Source organism: Lytechinus variegatus, chromosome 12, assembly GCF_018143015.1.
Source record: "Lytechinus variegatus isolate NC3 chromosome 12, Lvar_3.0, whole genome shotgun sequence".
In the NCBI taxonomy this organism is placed as follows: Eukaryota; Metazoa; Echinodermata; class Echinoidea; order Temnopleuroida; family Toxopneustidae; genus Lytechinus; species Lytechinus variegatus.
The window spans coordinates 29,101,891-29,124,329 of NC_054751.1; the positions used below are offsets into that span (position 1 = coordinate 29,101,891).

Below are 22,439 nucleotides of genomic sequence, written 5' to 3' on the forward strand. Positions count from 1 at the left end.
CTCATCTGAAACAGCTCATAGGTCTACAGGCAAGATAGCATTAATAGAAAGAGATAGTGATAGAAGAGAAGAGCACAGGGTTGGAGCAATAAATATGAAAAAGATGAAATAAAAGGAAGAGAGAAGTCCAGAAGAAAGGTGAGAACAGGAAAAAGAATAGGAGAGGTGAAAAGAGAGAAAGGAGATAAAAATAAGACTAGAGCTCCAGAGTAGAGAAAATTCCTAAAGGGAGAAAGGCTGGATAACAATATCCATAATGCCAGGAATGTAGTTAAGGCCAAAATTTGCCGGCCTCAGCCCGAGGCCGTATCACGTGCGCAAAGTCTTTGGGAGGTTCTCTCTAGTGGCCACGTGAATTGCAAGAACCAGCATTGACTACATCCCAGCTTTATGCTCGGTTGTCAAATATCAATTGCTCATTGTTTTTGTGTCTTGATGATTTTCTTTTCTATAGGTAGCATCATGGCAGTTGAAACACGGTCATAAGATGACAGCTAATGCTGAGAAGTATATCCTCTGGCATCACCTTGGTAGACGAACAGTAAGTACCCCCGACATATCCTGCAACAATAACATACCCACCAGATCTTCGGTTTTGATAAGGACAGTCCCAATCGGTGAAAGAGAGAATCATTTTGAGTTCATATTTTTGTGACAAATCTGTCTGTACTCGGCAGCAGATCTAAGATTTTTCCTCGGGATGCTTTTCATCCCAAAATTTGACCAGCAAAAAGAAGAAAGATGGTCATCCTTCTCATATGAAGGGTGTTTGGTCCAAAAGAAAATTGAGGTCAGCACTCAGAAAATAAAGGCATTTTGGGTTTCCCTCACCTTACCACCTTACACCACCCTGGATCCATGTTTTGTACTGATGTATACACTCTTGCCAACTGTCCCTGTTGAATAGGGACAGTCCCAGACTTCTGAAACTCTTACCTCAAACCTTACCTGAACCCTAGTTCTAATTCTTAAAACCTCTAAACAAAAACCCTAACCCTATCCCTATGATATAAGGATAAGTTAGATATCATCCCTATGATATAAGGATAAGTTAGATATCATCCCTATGATATAAGGATAAGTTAGATATCATCCCTATGATATAAGGATAAGTTAGATATCATCCCTATGATATAAGGATAAGTTAGATATCATCCCTATGATATAAGGATGAGTTAGATATCATCCCTATGATATAAGGATAAGTTAGATATCATCCCTATGATATAAGGATAAGTTAGATATCATCCCTATGATATAAGGATAAGTTAGATATCATCCCTATGATATAAGGATAAGTTAGATATCATCCCTATGATATAAGGATAAGTTAGATATCATCCCTATGATATAAGGATAAGTTAGATATCATCCCTATGATATAAGGATAAGTTAGATATCATCCCTATGACATAAGGATAAGGTAGATATCATCCCTATAATACAGATGAATTGGGATTGAATAGGGACAGACCCGGACTTCAGAAAAATAGAGCCACTTCAACCACTGTGCCCCTAGTTTTGTGAAAAATTCTGTCAAATTTTCAGCCTCTGTCCACCTATTTGTCCAACTTTTGTGGGTCAACAATTATGTGACTTCTACTGCTCTTATTTCTCAGAAGGTAATATACATGTATCCTATTCAGCTGTATTTTAAAGATAATAGATACCTTATCTTTATATTTAGGGATAAGGTTAGGGTTTCGATAGGGGGGTTTGGTTTAGAATATCGTCAGAATTAAAATTACGGTGTGGGTTAGGTCTGATGTTACAGCTTGTTTGGCTTGATGCAGGGATTTTTCCCTGGTACAATTGTTGCTGCCGCAAGCTTGTGTCATGGAATCATGAGCCCCTATTTTGAAGTCAGGTTTAACTTAGACCATGGTCTCTGTGCTAAAATTATGGGAAGCCATAGACTAAAAATTCTGCTTATATTGTAAATTTCTTATATTTACTATTTTGTTCTTCTTTGCTTTCATAATGAGGAAAATATTTCAGTAATCATTCTGAAACAGTTATAAATGATTTGAGCATTGTAAGAGATAATAAATTGAACATGTACTAATAGAGATTTGTGTTCCAATTGGCTCTCCATAGTTAAACCACAACTTTAAGCCAGGGTTTAATTTAAACCCGTGTTCAGAATACGGGCCATGGATATTAGGGTCTCTGTGGTTAGGAAGATTAACCTGAAGTGATTCTTGACGATGGGCATGTTCACACAAGTGCATAGTGCTTCATTTGAATTCAACTTGTAAATGCACTGTAAGAATTTTTATTTGTCCAAACACCATTTGCATTTCACAGAGAGGAGAGGGGGCTTGTTTTGTGGTATATTCTAAAAGCATTGGTCAAAATGGCCAATGTGTTGGTGAATATACAAGCATATATCTGACCAAAATATTGGTCAAATTCTGATTGATTCTAATCAGCGATTTGGTAGACTTTCACCTTTTTTTATCAGAAACATATTTACCAACACATTTTCTGTTTTGATAAATCTTGAAGAACTCACCAAGTAAATGTGCAAGAAGACCCCATTACATGGCTGCCAACTAGTACTGGTTTTCAGTAATTGTTAATGAAAAATGAGAAAGAATACTGATGGTTTCATGCAAATTACTGATTTCTAAAGTTTCAGTTTATGTGTATTTCTATGGTAATTCTGTTAAAATACTGATATTCTTAATAAATTACTGATTTCCAGCCTTTAAGATACTGAATTGTTCTTGATCAGGTTGGCATCTCTGCCATTATCCAGTCAGAATGGTTGTATTCATGTTTGCGATTGATCAAAATCCTTTGTCTTATGGGACCCAGTCAACAGGATTGCTTGCAATGACTTTCCATCTTTCCAAGAAGATATATATACTGTAGATCCCTTCAGATTATCCCCCCCCCTCCGTGATCGTCTGTCTCAAGTATTATGTATTATGATAATTTTGAATCTTAAGGCATGGTCACACCGCCCGAGCGTTGTTGGAGCGGAGAGAAAAAAATCATCACCACTCGCTACCGTTCATTATTTTTTATTTTGATTGTTTATTTATTTATTTATTTTTTTTTTCGATTTTTTCCCTCAATTTTGTGAGCGAAATTCGACCCTCTTTCCCTTCCGCTCCACGACCGCTCCAACAACGCTCGGGCGTTGTGACCAGGCCTTAAATTATTTTATTTTCTTCCTGATGTAGCACTCACCGGAGTATGTAGAGATTGTGAAGCAGTACCATGAAAACCTCTACAAAATGATGAATGCCCATAATCTTGGACTCTTCATTGACTCCTTCTGCAAGTGAGTATATTAACAAACTGTTTGTACAGGGGCACTGCTAGGGGAGGGGGGGGGGGCAGGAGCACCCCTCCTCTTTTCCACTCCAGTGATTTTCAAGTAGTGAAAAAAGAAGGGAAAGGTGGTAAGGGGGGGAGGGGCACACCACCTACTCTTCACACTCCCATGATTTCCAAGTAGTGAAAAAGAAGGGAAAATTGGGTAGGGAGGGGGGGGGGGGCTTGTCAAAAGACTTCTGGGTCTTGCATATCTCCAAGTTGAAATGATATTTAAAACAAGAAAAGCATTATAAAAATAGTGAACCTATTCTCAGAGCAACAGCCATAAGACAATTCAGCATAATAGGGTAGGCAACCACCCTCTATTATATTATTTTAAGTATTGGGGAAAAAAAAGAAAAGAAGAAAAAACAGAATAATTGATGAACCGAGGGGGCAATGTGGCATTTGCCCCTGTGACAATAGGAGCTATTTTCTTTGAAGATAAAATATCAAGGTTAGGATTGAGATTGAGGTGGAACAGAATGTGGAAAGAATTCGAGATCAAATTTGAAGTAGAAGTTTGAAATTATGGTGTATGTTTGGCTTGATATTGGATTTTGAGAGGAGTAATTGTTGCAGGATGAAGTGTCATGGAAACGATGAGAGATCTGGGACATGTGGCTCTATATTGCTAATGTTATTCAAATGAGAGAAAATTATGTCCCTTCTTGGGCATCTCCCCCTCCCCATCAAACTGTCCTTGCAACTGAACAGGTTGATTATATTTCATGCTTTGATACTTGCACCATCAAACTGCTTTCTAGGGGGTGGATCTTATCATAGGTCAAAAGGGCAATTGAACAAGAGGGATTGTTTCACGAAACATATAGCCAGTGGTTTTCACTGACAGATGTCGTAAGCTACTGCAATTCCTCGCATGTAATCGACCGAGAGCAAATTAGTAGATGAAAAATCACTGACAAAACTTTTTATGAAATGCCCCTGTGATATTCAATTTCCTTTAGTGAATTACACTTTGAAAGACTTTGGTCTTTGAGTGTTATGAGTGGTGTGGTGATTAATAAATTAAAATAGTTTTTATTTGACCCGCTCGTCTGATATTTAGTTTCCTGTAGTGAATTATAAATTGAAAGACTTTGGTCTTTGAGAGTATTACGAGAGGTGTGATGATTACTAAAAATGATTTTTTTTTTCTGGACCTCAACTCCAAACAAAATCTCTCTTGGGGCAAAGACATGCAAGATCCATTTTTAAAATGTGTTTGAAACTCTGTTTCCATGGTAACGGCATGGGGGACGGTGTATTAATCACCTTCAGTGATATTTCTAGTTTTCTAACCTTTCAGAACAACATCCTGTCAAGATTGCATTGTCTGGTGCTCCATATACATAATTGATATATGCTTTGTAGGCATTTTCACACCTGCATTATTAGAATAAATATTTTTTATTTTATAAGTGTGAAAGCAAATGCTCTTGATAATCCTGGAAGAAAATACCTGAAAATCAATAAAAACTTCTTAGTATGATCACCATTTTCGTATGGATATCGCCATGGTTACAGAGATATTTGTAGCATATTGATGCAAATTACAAGAACTTTATCCCCATCGGGAGGTGAGGCAAGGTGGAGGTGCATTTTTTTTGTCAATAAAAATGTGTACATGTTGCTTGACTCTGATTATAAGAGCTATTTCTTGTTTGGTAAGCAGTTAATGTCCAATAAAATTATCAGGTATGAGCCAGTATTCAAATTTCAATATTTGCCAGAATTTTTAAGTATATTCAGTATTCTGCTCTTGAAAGTTAGGCCCTAAATACTTTATTATTCAATTTTCTTTTAGGCTCAGTATTTTGCTTATACATACAACACAATCAAACATGCTGCACACTGATGGATATAAAAATTGTGAAATATATGACTTTTAAGACGTAATGATTATGCAATGGTCAACATGTAAAGTATTTTTCATGATTGGGCTGGTGTAAATACGCCCATGTGTACAAGTAGCATGGACTTTATGATTCTTATCTCCGATGGTAATTATGGACTGTGTTTAATAGGGTCCAGAGAGAGATATAACTGTGGTTGTTCGTTAGACAAATAACAATTAGTAGTGTGACCGAGAACAGATGTGACAGACCTTGCTTTAAAGGTAGTTTTGATTTGTGACAATCTTGAAATGAAAGTTACATGAAAACATGAAATCTAGTGAGATGTAATCACTCTATGGATTGGATTTATCTTGAAAACTGCCAGAGAAGAATATATCGGACATTGTGAACATTTTGCCAATTCCTTAAATTTGCTTTTGCAGATCAATTCTTTCTTTTTATTAAATAAAAAAATAATCCTTCATCATTTTTTTATTTGGACTTATTTCACTTTATATCTGGGCTTAGCCCGCAGTAAATCATTCAATCTGATATGCTTTCTGAATCAGATTGAAATAACGTTCTTTACCAGCTAGCTCCTATTAACAAAAGATAGTCAAAGTATACCAACTATTGATTCTGTTTATGTGATCAAGGAAGTGGGGCATGTTTGCCCATCATGGGTGCTTCTAATATACCCCTAAAGATATTACTTAATCAGATACAGGACTGATACATATCAAAAGCCTTGCTACAATTTCTAAGATATGAAAACATGTTTTCATGCAGACACAAATTGAAAAACATGTTTTCAGCTCTTAAGTTCACCTTGAATAAGATTACCTGCAGATATCTCTCCTTTGTTCTGTAAATTAAAACAAAATGTGATGGTAGTATTCCAAGCACCCCTGTTTCCCCCCTCCCTCCAAACCCCACCCCCCAAAAAAAAAAATAGTAATCCAGGGCATTTCTTTGCCCTTAGAATCACACAATAATGGGCCCGGCCCATAACGCTACAACACTAACATCATGTATGATGATGAAATCATAAACATATGATAGGAGTTGCAAAGCTTATGAAATAAGACATGTTTTTCAGCGGAAACCCTAGAACACAACCTTGGTGTAGAACTGTTTTTAGAAAATCTTTGAGCTCTTTAAAATGTGCAAAATATGTCAACAGATACTGGGAGATTTGTGGTTCTCGGATGATATAATGTTGATCAAATCTTTGGGTTGATGATAGCATTTGTCAAGTTTCATGGTTCAGATTTACCTGGATAATATGAAAGACACATTCCTTGAGCAACAGCATTTCATTTCTCCCTTTTACCATGTACACCATATGCTTTCTGCAAAGCGATGAATATCATGGTTTCCATATTCAAAAGTTTTGATAAATTTTGTGAAGTGACTGATAACTAATGTATCTGCACATTCAGTCATATGTGAAATCGGCATAAAATCATCATTTAAAAACCAAAACTTCAGGCCAGTAATTGTGTCTTGGTAAGAAGACTAGAGTATGATGGATCTGTTAGGGTCCTTGGATAGACATGATAGCGACAAAGCGTTCACTTGGGGGATGCATGCAAAGGTTGTGAGATTTCTCGCATTCAGGACATCACTTATTCAGCTACATGTATTCCTCAATTATTCACTCATTAGAAGCTGGATGTATGAAATCTTTCCCAGGAGGGGGAATCATGGGCAGGGGGGGGGGGGAGGGGGTGATGGTGTTCATACCTGCTCAAAATTTGTTAAGCTGTCCATGGATCTAACTGGATGAAATCTTTTCCAGGAATTGGGTGGGGTGTTCAAACTGGCTCAAAATTTGTTTAGGTATGATCTGGCTACTTTATGACATTTTTAACCATAAATGGGTAGGGGCTATCCATACTAGCTCAAAATTTGTTTGTTTATTAATCTATGATCTTATCATATTAAATCTTTTCCAGAATGTTCATTTATGTGCCTTTTATCAAATGCACTTGCACTATATGCTTTGACATTGCAAAAAAATATAATAATTCAAGCAACCTTGGCAATATATTCCTGATAAAAATCTTGCAATTTATATAAAAAAAGTAATTGGTGTTTTTTTTTCTATCAGGGACGATATGAATATTTTGCTATCGCTCTGGTCATGTATCTGGCATTTTCTGTGATAAAGTGGATGTTGAAATACGTAAAGTGTTTTTAAACTAGAATTTATTCGTCATGCGGACGAATTAGGTGGTCTGTCTTTATACTCGCCATCATGATCACCATTACCATGTTCATGCATATCAATATGATCTTCATGATGACAACGGAATGCTCATTATGGATGGAATACTTGTGAAAGACGGGAGATGATAAAGCACTGAAAAGGGTCTCTTTGATGTATGACAATACATGTGATATGAAAAAAGTAATTATAATCTGTTTTATCTTGCTAAATTTTAACTTTTGTACCCTTAAATTATCATAAAGGATCATGTACGAGGTGGTAAAAAGAAAAAAAAATGGAAAAAAAATCATCTTGTTTACCCCAGGACTCGAACCTCCGCCCTCGAGAAAGCAAGTGAAATGCGTTATCCATTGAGCCACGATATTCCCCATATCGATTACACGTAAGCAATTTTGAGAATTACAATTCCAATTTTGCAAGTGAAAAACGGGCATGATCCTGGCATCTGATCAAAAAATGGAGGTAACACTACCGAAAGCTTAGGATCTCAGCTACATCATATTAAAAGCTCAGGGAAAAGTGACACTAAAAAATGGAGATATGGCTCACGAAATAGAGGAATGTCGAATACAGTTTTGAGAAAAAGTCATGTCCCATAGAGATTACACGCAAAATGAGGAAAAATGACAAGCCTCTTTTCATCGCTGTTTTACGCCATGATGCGTTTCTCAAAACGAAAATTTATGTTAACTAAGGAGAAAGAGTACATTCTAAACTAGAATATGTCCGAATCTGGGCGGAAAACAATCGATATTCGAGAAGTTACAACCAAATTTGCATAAATTTGATGACGTCATTTTTGAAAAAATGAAATTTTTAGTTTAGGCGCCATTTTGATGACGTCATGATCAAATTGAGGGACACTGGTGACATGAAATCCAATCTACAACTCATACTCTATCGATATATGAAAAAAAATTGGGGGTCAATGGACTATTTAAAGAGCTACAGTGAATTTGCAATAGGCATGTTTTTGCCCATATGTGGCCTATAGTGAGAGCTGGCGCGCGCACGTGCTGCAAACTTTAACGGGTGTTAATTTCGTTATTAATGGTTGTAGAAGGTTGATCAAGGTATCAAATTGCTCAAAATTTTATTAGCAATGCAATGATATTAAAAGAAACGGTGTTTCTGCGTTGCGTTAAGGCGCTACGCGCGGAAACGCGCGCGCATATGTGCGCGCGCAAATTTTTTAAATGCTTAAAATGACCTGAAACGTACCCAAAAATTTTTATAGGCCATTTGGAGAATTTTTTTACCTTTGACGCGCCCGTACGCGCGCGCGTCATGACCTTTACATGACCTTTGATGACATTGACAGTTGACCCTTGACCTGAAGTTAATGTCATGTAAATATTGTTAATTTTTGATAATTGATAATGAAGATATGATCAAATGAAGAATTTTACAAAATGGCGCGTAGATGACGTCATCATGACCATAAGACCTAGAAAAGCTTAGTATGCCGTCTCTATGATAGATTCTATGTATGACGAAAAATCAGCAAAATTGATTCAGCCAATTCCGAGAAAAGTTGGCTACAAACATAGGTGCTAAGAATAAATAAATAAAGAAAATTCTGACGAAATCAATAGGTGATCTGTCATAGACCACCTAATGAGTAGATTAGAATACTTTTGGCTGGTGTGGATTGACCTTGTTCACAGCTAGGGGATGCATGCAAGTTTACAGCAAGAATGAGTGTGAGTTTGATCTACTGAGGGTATATGCCCTCATGATAAGCGGGTGAGAGGGCATCGATAATTTATGAGAAAGGATGGGAAAGATTTATGGAGACGATGTGAGTAATGAGCCAGACCTGTAGATTATACCCCTAGAAAATAATTGAATGGTGCTTCAGAAGAAGCTAAAATGTGCCCTTGAAGGAAGGTTGAGTGCTTTTCATCTGTCATTGTCATACATGTAGTTCTAGTACTTTGTCTGTGGGTTGAAAAAAACCTTATATCTCAAAATTGAAAAAAAAAGTAAAGCTCAGAACAAGCTTGATTTCAGAGTTAGAAACAAATTTTTATTGTCCAGAAAGAATTCTCCGAAGGAATTAGACTGATTTCAGAGAAAATGAGGTTACCACCATTGCTATATTTTTAAAATGAAGCCTCTTATGAGCTGCCCTATATTTGACAAACTTTGAGATGCAAGGTTTTCAAAGCTTTGCGAAAAGCGTTTTTATTATCTAGATATGAGACCAAATTTCATTGTAGTGTAAACATTTTCTCTCAGTTCATTTTAATGACACTTGGTTTCTTTTGGAGCCGTTGAGATATGTCACAAACTTAGTATGTATTAGGTAGTATGTATTGCCTATTTATTTCCCCGCTGACTATTAAATTAGTCCTTTTGCTGTATCATTTTTTATTGCTTATGAATAACCTAAAAATATTTGTATATTTGAAAATGTAGATTGCTTGTTATGTTGAATTGAATAATATGTTTACATGTATATAATAATGATATGAAATGCAAAAATATATTTTGAGATCCCTCGTTAGCAAAATGATTTGGAGGTTTGGATCAGCAATTATTGTTGAGCTGCTCGTGTTGGGTGTGATGTGTTTATCATGCATTGTTTTGCAATGGCAATGTGATGTCACAATGACATTGAATACAAAGATCATTAACCAAGCAGTATTCATTGCATACTGACCTATTTCCTTGATACATGTATGCTAGAAGAATGGCTACGATATTGCAATAAAAACCATTTTTCTCCATCATATTTTCCTGCAGTCGAACAGACATCAACCATCATCTAAAGGATTTCACCCTGCCCCTACTTCTAGTGACTGGGAAGAAATCCCCCCATGCTCATGAAGTGGTATGTACACTGCTGTGCATCTATGCAAATAATATGCAAATGTATTTGCTTATGTATGCAAATTCCTACTAATATATGCATGTGAAATGTAAATTCAACTTAAAGATATTTTGGGTTCGTAACGGTTATTGTTTTTAAAGAATGAGTCTTTATAAATAGTTATACTTTTTAAAGTTTTAGCTTGTCACTTTCTGGTGTTAATCTGTGAAACAGTAAGAAAAATGTGAAAATAGACTAAAATAGTCCAAATTATTATGCCTTGCAGCCAAATACGATTGTGTAAATCATGATACTTGTCATTGTCAATTATCTGAGGTGTAATTTGTATGGGTTGACTAATGCACACTCCTAGTTATCAAAAGTGGAATATGAATGATAAAATAACAAATATAACATCTTATTTAGTGAAGGAGTCATTGGGTTGGATATACATTTCGAAACACCCTTCCTTTACAAATTGCATATGTGTGGTTGAGCATGTTGATTTTATTCACTTGGTCTACTTCTGAGGTGGGCTTAACCCTTTTGGTCTACTATCAGTTCGATCTAATTCATTACATTTGGTTTAATACCCACTTGGTCTAATTTTTAATTTGTCAAATAAAAATTTTGTTCCTAAAGGGTTCATCTAATCACATAGACTGACTGGTGTTAGACTGAGTTGATATGGAGGTGAAATGGGTATAGCCTAACAGAGACGAAATGGTAAATAGGCTATTAAATGGCAATTAGACCAAATGGTTAGAAGACAAAACGGTAGTAGACAAATTAAGGAATTTAGAAAGTGTGAGACAAATCAAGTGTAGACTAATCTGCAATTTACTGGCTACTTTTGTGACAAATGCAGGCCTTATTTTTAATTTCAAAATTGATTAAGCACACAAATTGTTCAATAATAATAGCCAATTTTTATATAGCGCTTTTCCCAGAATGGCTCAAAGCGCATTACAGCTTATTATTACCCCGGCCATTGGATTCATTTCAATCCCTCACGTTATGTGCACAATTTCCACTCCCTGGGGAGCATTCATCGCAGCCTCATTATGGCGCGGGCAAATTCAAACGTACAATATCTTTTGCATCCTACTGGGTACCCATTTAGCACCTGGGTCGAGAGTGGCAAAGGGTGGATTAACGCCTTGCCAAACGACGCTAGACCGCGGTGGGATTCGAACACACGACCCTCTGTTTACAAGGCGAGAGTCAGAACCACTACACCAAGGCTCAATGCAACAATATTTTGAAGAAGCTGATGTAACCTAACGTCATCCTCTTCAACAATTACCTATATATATATATATTATATATCTCCCTGTCCTGCATTTTCCCAAGGTGTTACCTTTCTTCTACCTCCTGAAAGTTTTACACAGTAGCTGAATCAGATTCACACCTCTAACTGAATCACGTCATGATGGTTTTATTATCATCACCATCATCGGTGTGAGTTTAGCCTCTAGTCCATGGGGCCCCCACTGGATATATTTTAATAATTCATTCCAAAATTTTCAAAAGCATTTTCATACTTCTCGAAACTCGCCTGTGGCTTAGATTTGCAATCTGATTTTTATCTTAAACTACCTTTATATCAATGCCAATAGGAATGAGATTTAGAATGTTTTCAGTTTTGCAAGATTCTTTAACTTTCTTATTTCCATTTTACCAGTTTATTCTCAGGGTAAAACCAAGTGACAGAAAAGTGGCTAATTAAGTAAACCATGTGCCACTTATGGTGTTTAAGAAAAACACAACATAATCTGAAAAAAGAAGAAGCATAATTCCTCTGGACAAAGTGTATTTGGGGTGCCAGTATTCCTAAGGACGTAATGAGAAGAACAAATAGGCATTTGGTGGTACATGTAGTATTAAAATGTTTCTGTTGGGGAAAAAATATCAACATACATTGGGAGGATTCCGGAATTCTTTAGCTGTATTGCTTAATGTGATGATCTCTCATTTCATGTGTGGAACAACAGAGAATATGAAGGCATCCTTGTATAGGGTGTTTTGCAAATATATGAGGAGCAAGAGAGAGTAAACTGAATTATGATCTAGTAAAAGACGTTCAAAGCTAACCTCAATTAAACAATGATTTATTTTTTAATTTGATTTAATTAATTTCATTTCATTTCTTGGCATGATTTTATTTCTAAAACATTGCTCATTACCATTCTTTGTATTTGAATTTGCAACATATATGTATTCATTTATTACTGCGAAGACCCCTTATTATAAGCATTACCTTTTTTTTTCCAGAGACTCCAAGCCATCTCTAATTTCCATCTTTTTTTAATCTTCATGAATCTATTTTTCTGTTGTATTTGCCATGTTCAGGGTTGGGTTGTATGAATCAAATTGAATTGAGAAATGTAGCTTGTATATCTATAAACTGAATTCTCTCTTTCTTTTTGTTTATTCTTGATCAGGAAAAAATCTATGAGAGCCTTCCATCGAAGAAGAACTCCAGTTTCTTGATTCCTAATGATGTCGGAGGCGATATCAAGGAGGAAAATGTAAGTTTATTCTTCTCTTTCTAAGAAAGGAAGAGAGAGAGAGGTGATTCAACTATGTTATGTTAAAGTGTTTATGATTTTGTCAAACAGGCTTGTCATACATTTTCTCATCAATGGATGTTATGAATGATGGTTTTTACAAAAATCTGTTTTTTGAAAACTTGGCCATGACTACTTCTACTACTAATAATGCAGTTCTTATATAGTGCATTTCAGACCTGAAAGGACTCTCAATGCACTTTACAGAAATAAAATTATACAACATGGCATTACTAAGAATAACACTTTAATAACATCAACATATGGCATAACTATGGGGAAAGGTCTATTTGAATACTTCATTAAAAAGAAATGTTTTAAGTTGGGATTTGAAGAGTCCAGGATTATTTTGTGAATGGAGAGTACTGGGGAGGGAATTCCAAAGGGTGGGGGCACTGTAGGATAGGGACCTTTCGCCATGCGTCTTAGTTCTTAGTGTAGGTACTTGAAGGAGTTGTTCAGTTGATGATCTTGATACAATGGTCATTATGTAAACTAAGAAATGCCATTGGAATTAAAGTAAAGTCCTATTCTGCATCAACCAATTTCAGAGCTTTGAATCCTTTGTCAGTATATTTATAATTTGATTATTTTTTCTATTTATTGGGGTGTCATGTTCAAATCTCACTGCTGCATTGGTATCCTGTTGAGAGACATCAATCCACAATGTGGTACTCTCAACCCAGGTTTTAAATGGGCACTTCCAGGCATGAAGACATCAATGTTGTTAGCTCAGTAATGTTTAGTGACTTGAGTACTCATTAATAGAATGCTCTCCAGGGCTCCGTAACACAAAGGTTTGCGATGAATTGCAAATATTAAAGAACATTTCTAATTGGTTTCTGGTCAGTATGTTGCGCCAAATTTGCATGTAAACTTGATCTAGATTGGCCAGTTCATTTAGCGATTGATCGATAATCTTTGTGTAACGGAGCCCAGGGGGGCGTTTCATGAAAGGACTTGTCGGACGTTTTATCCGACAAGTCCCATTTTATCCGACAAGTCCCATTTTATCCGACAATTACCATAGTAACAGTGCCTCTCAGCCAATCAAAATCATTGAAAGATGTCAGATCTGACAACCTGTCGGATGAAAATATTGATGAAATGCTCCCCAGAAGTCTACAGTGATTATTCAGACATTGTATTCCGGCAAGCCAGTATGCAATGACTAAGTATATGTAAAAGTGCTTAGAGATGTCATCTAGGGGAGCGTTTCATGAAAGGAATTGTCAGATTGTTATCCGACAAAGTCTCTTTAATCCCACAGTTCCATAGCAGCATTTGATTGTTCTTGCCTCTTACTCTTCGCTAATGAACACAAAGAAAGTTGTCAGTTGTGACAACTTGACGAAAGAAACGCTCCCCTGGACCTCGTCTTACAAAGAGTTAGGATTGATCCAATCAACCACAACTATGGAAAGCCAGCAAGATCAACATCTATTATGCATGTTTGTTCTAAATGTTTTCAAACTCTAAATGTATATTCATACATTCATTTGTTTTCTTGAAAATTCAATGTTGTTCTCTTTGTAAACAAAGGATATTGTTCAAATTTCTTGTAGAAAATATTATGGCTATGATGGATTTCCATAGAATTGAGGTTGTTCGGATCAATTGTAACTCTTGGTAAGACGGGGCCCGTTGCAGAAAGAGTTGCAATCAATCGCAACTATAAAAATCATGCGCAACTTGATTTTCAGCCAATCAACAGCATGCATTTGGGACTTGCAGTTATTTTTTTTTGACTTGCGTTTGAATGCAACTCTTTCTGCAACAGACCCCAGATCTGATGATCGCTATATAAGAGAATAAATAATATTCTGAACCTTGCCATTTGTTATGCTCTCAGTGATTCGGAATAATAATTTTGCTCACCTTCTCTTTCCTGTAGCCTGACCGCCTGGCGGAATCTCTTCAGTTGTTCTTACAAGGCGTAGGCATCAGTAAGTATTGCCAACAGGATGCATGATATGGGAAGGGAAATCTTTCTTGAAGTCATGAAGGTGCTTTTGAATCAGTGCTTTGAAACCATGGTGTTCTTTTCATGCACTAGATAAAGGAGAACAAATAGCAGAAAAATAATGAAAAATATGGCTGGAGGTTTGAGAAAAATCCATCAAAGAATAAAAAAAAGTTATCAGAATTTTAATCATTTAATTTGAGACGTCAAATGTGAGAGCAACTTTGCTACATATCATTTGGCAAAAAGCAATGAAATATAAATTTCCCGAAAAATTGAAAATGGTTTTTACTGTACCTTCAGTATATCAATAGACAAATCATTTCACACCGATTCCTAAAAAGAAAACAAAAAATAAGTCATCACAAACCATTAAAAAAAGAATTATGCATTTTATATTACATAACATATTGGGCAGCTGCTCATTTATGATGTCACAAATCCAAACCTTAAAATTCTAATAACTTTCTTAAACTTTACTGGACTTCCCTCAAACCTTCACCAATATTTTATTTTTTTACATTTTCTGCTATTTTACAACAAACTTTTCTTCAGGGTGAACTTCCCCTTTAAACCTAATTTAGGATGCATATTGAGAGATAGTCTAATGATGAATGCATGCTTTTGTCGTAGAACGCAAATTCATGCTTTTTACCATTCGTGCAGCATTAGTGAGCAAACTCTTTGATTTACATAAACAGTGGACGCATTAATTCAGAACATGCCAGGCTCGTTCATTATCTGTAACCTTGGTAACAAGCATGAATTTAGCATTGTGTGACAAAAACGTATATTCATTACAGTACTCTTTCTCATTGTACACGCTGATTCAAGCATGATCTATGCATGAAATATATATCATGGTTAAGACTACACTGATTCTCAACCATCTGGTTTTGAAAACCATCGCTTGAACCCATGATGCATTTGCTGTGGTTATCCACGCTATTTTATTCATGAGACCACTGTATTGAATTAATGAGTCCACTCTTGAAACAGTGGACTCGTGCATAAAATAGTGTATTTAACCATGGTAACAGGCGCCACTTTGGTGCACTGTGACAAAAGCGTGCATCAGCATTGGACATTGTTTGATATACGTGTTTGTGGTAAAGAAGCGTGATTTATACAGGAAATCTTCATAAACCATAGGTTCAACTGATGGTTTTAAAAACCACCTTTGTCTCCAATTAACAAGGTTTAAACCTCCAAACGTAGCTATTTCAACCATGCATGCACATCAATTCTGGGGTAATAAAGTTTTCTTCAGATGTGTTTATGAGCAATGAGCTTATTTAATGGTTATTTCAATACAGGGTATATAAATTACCTTTGTGAAATTTCAGTCTATAAATCCCTTTTTTCTCTTAAAATCACAGCATTTTTGTTGTTGTAAAGTTAACTTTGTCTTTACTGTTCAGAGTGAGCCAGTCTTTTTTTCTTTGAAGGGGAGTGGGGGTGAATTCATAATTAAGCAAAATTGTGATGAACACATACAATTGTAGAAATGAAATTTATCTGGTCCTAGGGCCTATTTCAAAGAAAATTTCAACTGTTGTTAACATTTCCTATTGTAGCAACTAATAATGGTAACTGGGCTTCGCAGCAAATTAGCTCAAGGTTTTCCATGTTGTAATGGCAAAGTCACCATAGTTGGTGTGTGAAACTGGTTCCTGGTCGCAAATTAGAAGTAGTAGTCACGGTTAGGATTGTTTTTTTTTCTTTCTCTCTTTAATACTAAATGAATTTATAGGGGGAGGATTAGCCACCCTTTACTCTGAGGGGGTAGAATCTGCATTGAAGGAGATATGAACAACATGATGCATGTTGTATATGAAAATGAAAACTAAACAAGAAAATATTATGAATATTATGAGCTGTAGCCTTATAAGTGTTTCCATATTGGCAGCTCGACAATCCACTAAATTGTAATTGATCATCAGTTCCCTCATAAATTAAGGGAAACTTTAAGACCTTTTTATATCACAACTGATTTTGAGGACCTTCTCAGTATCGTGATTTTGAGAATGTTTCTAAATCATTGTTAATGGAGTGGCCTTTTATGAAAAAAATTATTTTGACATGTTCCACAGTGTAGTATTTTGATAGGTTATTTCATGAAAGTCATAGAATAGTTTAAAATATGCAGATCAGCTTGATATATCCTCTGAAATCATATAAACTACCCCAAAATTATGTGACCCTGCAATATTAGATGCCCCCTCTTTTCTTAGTAAGCTCCTAACATGCAGCTTCTGCAGCATTCTGTATTAATAATTACCCCTTGTCCTATAAAACCGCAATGCTTTTTATCACCTTTTGTACTAACATTGCTCATTTCCCTTTTTTATAAGTGATAATAATAATAAAAATAACCTAGTCTTAGATAGTGCTTTTCATAAATCCATATCTAAGCGCTTCACAATGTAGAACATATGAAATGTACAAATGAAATTGAATTAGACTTATGTAACAAAAAAGTAAATAAAAAAATATTTATACATATATCAAAGGGGGATACCTAGCAACTTAATTGAAAATATTACATAAAAAGAAAAATTAAATCTTTTTCCTGTCTCTCAATGAAAATTCAAATTAATCAAGTGATGACTGCCACTGTAGTGGTCTAAATATCATATCTTGCTGTGCTTGTTCCAGTTAGAAGAATTTAGTGTTTGTTAAATGATATATCCTGGATGAAACTATAAAACTAGTACTTCATACCCCAATGAATCATTTGATTTGAAATCTAATTCCATACCTATGGTATAATAGCAATTTTTCTGCCAAATACTATTCTTCTTTATTTGATAACGATGAAATGCTTCTTGAAGAATCCAAGTTTTACGGGTAATACGGTCTGATGTGTACATATAGTTGTGATGTGCCGTAATTTTCCCCATTAAGAGAGAAAAGATATGAAGTATAAGCATAACAAATCATTAACATTATTCATTGTGCATCAGATAGAATACATTCATAAATTAAGTGTTTTGAGATACTTTCTTTTAAATGTCCACAACACTGAAATTTCAGATTAAAATTGTGACTTTCATTGTAATATGCAACTTAACCCATATTGCATTTCATATCACATTCTTCCACATGTGCCCGCAACTTATTTAGCATTTTGGTGCATCGTAACATTTTAAGATAATTACTTTTATTTCATTTATTTTAAGCTTCATTCATTAGTTATTTTCTCACAATTCTGATTGACATCAACTCTGTGGTAGGCAATTTGAATTCAACATAAAAAATGTTGGATCTTGAAGTTCGGTTGAATATTTTTTGTGAACAATTATTTGCATTATTATTATTATTTGATAGGCAATTTGAATTGATCTTGAAGTTGGCTTGAATCTTTTTAGGACAATTATTTGCAATTTTGCATAGATATAGTATACATGTCACGAATCACTAATATCTCATATCTGATCCTCTGTAGTATTACAAATCTGCAATCCTTTGCTGAGGTTGTTTTTGTTTAACCCCTTTTGATTTGAGTCCATTCTTTGACAACCTCTGTTTTGACAACCTCTGTTTTTCTCTCTCTCTCTCTTTATTTTTTCTCATTAAATCGCCGACATTTACCCTCTGGTGGTTGGCTCTACGTCTCTATCTTAACTTGGGTTTAATCGATGTTCATTCATTGCATCTTCCGTTTATCCGGCCTCTGTGTTTGTTTTGTACAAAATAACTTGTCAATGTATTGCATGATTATACATTGTTATGTGTGTCAATCTTTGATATTCTCATTTGCTGTGATCTATGTGCTTTCAACATCACTATCCCTCCCTGGCTAAAAATTCTGTCTCTATTTTTATGCATGCATGTAATCTACATGTATGGCCACCATTCCCCCCCCCTTTTTTGACATTACCAATTAAATCACCATCATATCCTCATTAATATAAATATTGTATTATTAAATTTCATGTCATTCTATATTATGATTTATTCATCATAATTCATTGTCATTACTCATGAATATTGTTTGAAACTTTGCCTGAATATATCATTATTGCAATCATCACCATAATGTTTGTATAAAAATGCACATACATTGCTTTTAAATTTCATATATGCTGTTTGTACATCCAATTGTCAAATTATATTTCCACATTCAAATGTGACTATTGAATCTGTTTCATGAATGATGAAATCGTTCATTTGCCACATGTTCATCATGCGTTTTATCAATGTCATATTTGATAACACAATTTTTTTATTATTTGGTTTTTTTTTGCTTGCTCATTTTATAAATTTCTCACTTCTCTTATTGATGAAATTGAGCAAACTTTTCAAAATCTCCCTTTGTTTTCGATTATTACTGTTTGTTTTGTTTCTTGCCATTCACTTGTATATTTTTTTAAAAATGTTTATTTCATATCACTTTTTTTCTTTTTAATTATAAAAATTTATTATTACCCAATTATGTTATATTTTGATCATTACCATTGTCTTCATGGTCATTGTCCTTTATAATCATTATTCATCTTGTCATCATGCTTTTCCTGATTCATTTGACTTTCATCACTTTCATCATTATTCTGTTATTCATTTAATTATTAATGTCATGTTTTTTTTCTTTAATTTTCTGACATTATCACCATCGAAAATGTCTCCTCATCATTATTTTTGCCATTATCACCATAATCATAATTGTCATCACTATTAAATCATCATCTCCATCAATGTACACATCATCATCATCAACATAATTATCTCCAACCTTATCTCCATCCCCCTCAACAACAACATAATCATTCACCACCATCATTCTTAAAACCATTGGTAATTCACGTTGGTATCTATCGCCATGGCAACAGTGTCCTCAATTCCTTTATCAAGACTTGGTCGGAGCGCCTCTCTGGGGCAAACATCCAAAGTGCCACGAAGACAAACTAGCTTTGACCATGGCATTTAGAGAAAAGTTAGAGAACAAAAAATAAATAAATAAATGACTGAATAGGTGTTTGTTTGGTTTCGTATTTTTCTCTTTGTTGCCAATACTCCCTTATATTGAATTCAGCCAGACCTGGCATATGGGAAAAAAATTCAAAACTTTTTTTAACTTCAATACAAATATCAAATTTTGTGGTTGTTTTTGACATAAAATTCAGATCATAATGTCAAATTTCACCCTTTCCCTCTTCTTTTTTTTCTCTTTGTTATTTAATTTTTTTTTGGGGGGGGGTCCATGACTGAAAGCCCCCCATCTGTACACCATTAATAATTACTATCAATTTTCAACTGTCTCTATATTTTTTTATATTCCACATACTAAAAACTTTGCTATAGGATTGGTCTGAAGTCAGTCATGTTAGAAAGGGTAGTTTCCCATCATTCATCACTTGCATTGATAGACCTTTTTTATTTCACTAATCTTTTTTTTCATAGGGTCATAACGTGTTATTAATTAGTTTGAGTACGCACAAATTTTTGCCATTCGATTTTTTGGTCCATCCTCCATTTCCTTCAGTGACGATCGCGCAAGATCTAGATTGGCACCCGCCGTGTATATGCGCCCAAAAAGAAAATGCATTGCTTCTCGATTGTGATGGTGAAGTTCCTTTGTGAGGTCACAATAAATCTTGTTGGAACAGGATCTTGGATGCCTGCACACAGGTTACATACGCGTTAGCATTAAAGAAGCATAATCGTCTTGATGGATCTTTTTTTTCAAAGGAAATCTTGGTTTAAAAGTAAATTCTTACAGAGACGAATTGATATCGGTTCCTTCATTTATAGTGGTTCTCGATGGGGATTATAAAGCAGATAATCACCTCTTGATTTCAGGTGACGAGGCAAACTATCACTTTCTCGGCAAGCTATGTGTACTCGCTATCGTTCCTCTGCTTTGGAAAGATAGCTAAATCCAGCTTGCCTCATCAGTGATAATTTGCCCATCACCTCCACCATTGGTGATTATTTGCTTACCATAGTGAAGACCAGGGGGGTGTTTCACAAAGATTTAAGTATGACTTAGGTCGCACTTAAATGTTGATGCGTACATGATATGCAACGCGCGATCTTATTGATCAATATGCAGTAGTGCGCGTCCTCTTGGCATGATCTGCCAATGCTGTTATACCTTTTATACTGCGCGCAACTAGACATTTAAAGTGCGACTCTAAGTCATACTTAAATCTTTGTGAAACATCCCCCATATTTCATTAATCAGTAAATTCACCATGAACAGTGAATAGTATTTTGAAACTCATGTTACCAAATCCGAAATTGAAAGAAGAGTAACATGAAATGACCATCCCCATTGCGAAACAGAATTTTTAAAAAAATGTGGATAGAGATTATCAGATAGAAACATTGTCCCCTAAATACAAAATACAAACACTTAGCCATAATCTTATTAAGCTGGCGTAATGCTTACATGTTTTGTTCTATTCATTTTTTTGTGTTAATCCTCAAGTACCTTGTCATCTTTCATTCACCTTTATTACTTTTCATTCATCTTCATTAAATTCTTTTATTTTATTGGATCATTCATTCAATGTTTTATAATTATTTTCATATGAAAAACATATCAAACATACGTGTGTGTAAACTTATTGACTGTACAATACAGTTTCACTTGATTTTCTATTTAGTGTCTTTCGCTTGTGATCAGTGTATTCAAGTGAAAAAATTATGTCATTCACTGAGCTTTTCCTTTTCAATGTCTTTATCTTATCTGCTGTACTTTTATCCTCTAGTCTAGACCAATTATCCCCCTCCTTATTGTTGGTCTAGGCCAAACACCACTTGCCCCCCACCACCTTGTCTAGGCCATACACCTTGCACCCCCCCCCCATAGTCTGGGCTTCACACCTTGGTTAATCTGCTTTTGATCCTAACTCCATTTTATTTTATTTTTTTTTAGAAATAATTTAGTTACAGTTTTCAGTGAAAGAATGGATACTGATAATAATACAATTATCTATCAGATATTTTGAATTTGAATCATTATAAAATTTAAATTTATCCTAATTTTTTTTAATATAAAGATATTCACTTTAAATAGAAAAGAAAGAAAACTTGCTTCTGAATGTATGATTGTAAAGATATCTACAATCTCCTTTATAATACATTTGGTTTGGATCAACTGACATTTCCCTAATCCATGAGTTGATTTTTCTTAAGATTTACTTCAATAATGTCATTTTTGGATGCAATTGTATTTTCTGAGTATGAAGCACTGTGCAAATATTATATCACAGTTTCATCACAAATTATTAATCCTTGCTGAAAAGTTTTCCCTAGATGTAGTCACAAAAAATTCCTCAATACCTTTGCTTATTCTGCCCTCAGATATTTCCCTTAGTATCTGGTATTGATAAGAAATTGTTAGAATTGAAAATGTGTTTTTTAGGATTGGGGTCTTGGCATTTAGTTGTAAATCATCTACACTGTTCCCTGTACTCACACTTGTTTACACCTCTCTTGTGCATCTCACATCTCTTACTATTTAATTAATCATGGTTTCTACCAATATATTTCCTCCTTGGTGGTAATACCGATTTTCGAGACATTCTCCAGTGTTAAGTTCTTCCGTTATGCAAATGCATGTCTTCCAGATGCCTTGTGGGATCTTTCACAAATCTGTTTGTCAGTTACGCAGGCGAGGAGCCGTGGCACAGTGGTCGAAGGCGCTCGACTACACTTTGAAAGTCTGGGGTTTGATTTTCTGGCA

The 22,439-nt window shown here is 35.1% G+C and overlaps 1 protein-coding gene across 1 annotated transcript in view; it reads left to right on the top strand.

Moving 5' to 3' along the window:
• LOC121424761 (uncharacterized protein ZK1073.1-like) overlaps positions 1-22,439 on the top strand; it is a gene marked incomplete at its 5' end in the record, with an annotated part of 35,689 nt that overhangs the window by 12,199 nt on the left and 1,051 nt on the right. Inside the window, 5 exons of the mRNA XM_041620529.1 lie at positions 455-541; positions 3,192-3,292; positions 10,147-10,234; positions 12,658-12,744; positions 14,678-14,729. Of these exons, the coding sequence (XP_041476463.1) occupies positions 455-541; positions 3,192-3,292; positions 10,147-10,234; positions 12,658-12,744; positions 14,678-14,729 (415 nt within the window). The remainder of the gene's footprint in view (positions 1-454; positions 542-3,191; positions 3,293-10,146; positions 10,235-12,657; positions 12,745-14,677; positions 14,730-22,439) is intronic.